The sequence below is a fragment of the Ruditapes philippinarum genome, unplaced genomic scaffold (genome assembly GCF_026571515.1).
Source record: "Ruditapes philippinarum isolate M1 unplaced genomic scaffold, ASM2657151v2 ctg90_1_1_1_1, whole genome shotgun sequence".
Lineage (NCBI taxonomy): Eukaryota > Metazoa > Mollusca > Bivalvia > Venerida > Veneridae > Ruditapes > Ruditapes philippinarum.
In genome coordinates this window covers 301,861-304,567 of record NW_026864022.1, presented here as the reverse complement: position 1 = coordinate 304,567, position 2,707 = coordinate 301,861, and the positions used below count along the sequence as shown (strand labels likewise).

At 32.2% G+C, this 2,707-nt stretch overlaps 1 protein-coding gene across 1 annotated transcript; it reads right to left on the bottom strand.

Annotated features, from left to right (window-relative positions):
- Window positions 1-366: 366 nt before the first annotated feature.
- LOC132724163 (sorting nexin-14-like) lies at window positions 367-1,852 on the bottom strand. Its single transcript, XM_060708984.1, has 4 exons — window positions 1,755-1,852; window positions 1,459-1,648; window positions 752-933; window positions 367-497 (listed from the first exon to the last, which is right to left on the bottom strand). The coding sequence occupies exons 1-4, from the start codon at window positions 1,845-1,847 to the stop codon at window positions 375-377; spliced, it is 588 nt and encodes a 195-aa protein (XP_060564967.1). The 5' UTR covers window positions 1,848-1,852; the 3' UTR covers window positions 367-374.
- Window positions 1,853-2,707: the final 855 nt, after the last annotated feature.

Genomic DNA, 2,707 nt, shown 5'->3' with positions numbered 1-2,707 from the left:
TGTTATGTATGATGTATGTATGTATGATATTTTGAATTAATGGGGTTCCCTACTTGTGGACCCGAAGCGAAAAAAAATATTCACTGACTGACTATAGGAAGTATCTTGACAGAGGTAAAAATATAAGCCATTTAAATTTCAACATTTAGGCTGCTGAACTTAATGATTTTCCCAGCTTTGAAGCAGTTACCGAGATATCAAAACACAAAAATTGAGCTACCAACAGACATCTGTTCCTCTTTTCAAACCAATTAACGCATAAAAAATAGTTAATAACTAACATATTTGAACATATCTTTCCTAAATAATCATAGACCTTACCTTTAATCATATTTCAAACTGTTATATGCACACATAGTTTACACATAACGAACTTACCCAACAGATTTACACAACTTACCTATTTTGATGTCTAATCCAAAATCAAATGCTGTCTCGGCAGTGAAAAAATTGTACAAAAGTTGACTGCCTTTCAAAACAGGTTTCGTCAACAATTTCTGAAAATATAAAACTTTAAAATCAAATCATGCCTTTGTTTATAAAGGTGCTAAATTAAGCATTATCAACATATCACGTTCAATATGCTATTACCATAATACAGACACTTTTTGATTTTTTAATTGACACTTTCGGGTTCAATTGAAACCTTATCTTTTCTTTTTTTTCATCATTTTTATATTTCAAAAAACAAAACAATAAGGTGGGATAAGGGAAAGTGATTTCTGTTTCATAAACTTTGAATAGCACTTACTTGTAAATAGTTTTCAAAAAGTTCTTTTTTTCCTTCGATAAACTCTTGTGTCTTAGTACCGATGAATTTCTTTGGCGGTAAAACGCAATCTTCAAGCTCAACTCCGTGGAATTCTTTTAGTTTTTGATCCAGGGTATAAAATTCTGTATACTTTCTACCAACATTCCATACAGAATGTCCATCTGAGAAAATTAACAGGAAACAAAATAATTGAAAGTAAAAACGATGTATAATCCTGGACAAATTGACTGTTTAACTAAAAAGGATACTTAGTGGTCTGAGAAAATAAACATGAAAATGTTATTTATTGTTGTCTATATTGTTGTTGTCTATATTGTTGTTGTCTATATTGTTTAATATGTTCAGGCTAATTGTCAAACAGTTTCTTAGATACTATCTGTAGTCGTAGCCCTAGATCTAGATTTATATCATTTACACGACCAGATGTAATCATTTCACTTTAATATTGTTTTTTCTTACAATTTCTGCTTTGATGTCTAAACAGTAAATCTATCGTCCATCTGAAGTCATTTGGGGGAATTTCTGAAGGTCATATTTTGTCTTGAACACTATTATTGGATATTTTTTCTAGAGATTATAGAACTAAAATGTTAAAATTTGTTAATAACGATTGTGCCATAATACCCTTGAAATATCCTAGATTTGGTTACTAAGTATATGATAACATTGCTTTTAATCATTCTTACCATCTGTAACATCAAGACGTCTTATTTCCACTATAAACACAAAGAATTGTTTTTTAGGATTTTCAGGGTCAGGTCTCGCCCCTAATCTTGGTATTGTGACCCTCCATGTTGTAAGGTCATGGGGTGTAAACTGTTCTAGCGTGTGCTCAAGATCGTCAAACTGTGCATCATCTTCTAATGAACTTGCTGACTTAAATTCAAAAGTAATAATTATTATTTGAAACATAAGGCACAATGACAAAGAGACATAATATTTTAAACTCTAGAAATCAAAGTAACGAAGGGAGAGTACTCACAGCAACTGTAACAGTATCAGCATCATCTGTGTTCTCAATGTCCAACATATCTAGAGATGAAATAGATCTTGTATCTGAAAAATAAAACACCATATTAGTAATAATAAATTTCAACTGAAGATAAATGTTATTTTTTCAGAGGTGTTTAAAAGATATTTTATTTACAGTAAAAAGCAATGTAAAGCATACTTACAAAATAACTTAAGATGACCTATGGCCTGAAGAAAGCAGCACGTAATAATCATTTTACATCCTAATAAATACCATACCTAAATATACCATTTAACCCTGTGGCCTGTAAGGGGGGAGTAACTGGTATAGCGCAACAAAATGCATGCACTTGTGAAATTTGGAGACTGTAAATGGAAGGACTCCCATCATATGGGCAGGGTAAAGTATTATGACCAAACCAAACATATAGACCAAAAAACATACCCATCAGATTTATTGATGAGGAAGAATAAAATTTGTAATATATATTTCGTAACCAACTGGTTTTGGCTTGGTTTTACGCCGCGCTTTCACAAGAGTGATTATATATTAACCTTCCAGCTTTACTGGCGGAGGAAGACCTGAGGTGTCCACTGTGCATTATTTCAGCCACAAGTGGTAACCTGATTAGTACCACTAAAGTTCTGTACGATAGCTGTATATTTTCCTCACATGAAGCAGCAAAAGTCCTTGGTGGAATTCAAACCTAGAGAGGTGAGGGACAAGTGGTTGAAACCACCTTAACCAATCGAAAATGGACGCTCTATATACCAATTCTCAATTTTGTATTTAATTACATGGCACCAATAATCAACTTTGTCTGCAGAAGGTGGTTCATCAACCTTTTTGTATATCTAATTATTCTGGGATCATCTTGTGTCTTATTTAACTTTTTATGTTATCATAGCAACCAGAACTCTGATTTAAGATTGAAATAAAACATCATAATGCTGGACATTTTA

Coding starts and splice junctions, on each gene's coding strand:
- LOC132724163 (XM_060708984.1), bottom strand. CDS start 1,847: ATGGTGTTTTATTTTTCAGATACAAGATCTATTTCATCTCTAGATATG. Junction 1,649..1,754: donor CTGATACTGTTACAGTTGCT/GTGAGTACTCTC, acceptor TTTGAATTTAAG/TCAGCAAGTTCATTAGAAGA. Junction 934..1,458: donor ACGTCTTGATGTTACAGATG/GTAAGAATGATT, acceptor TAATTTTCTCAG/ATGGACATTCTGTATGGAAT.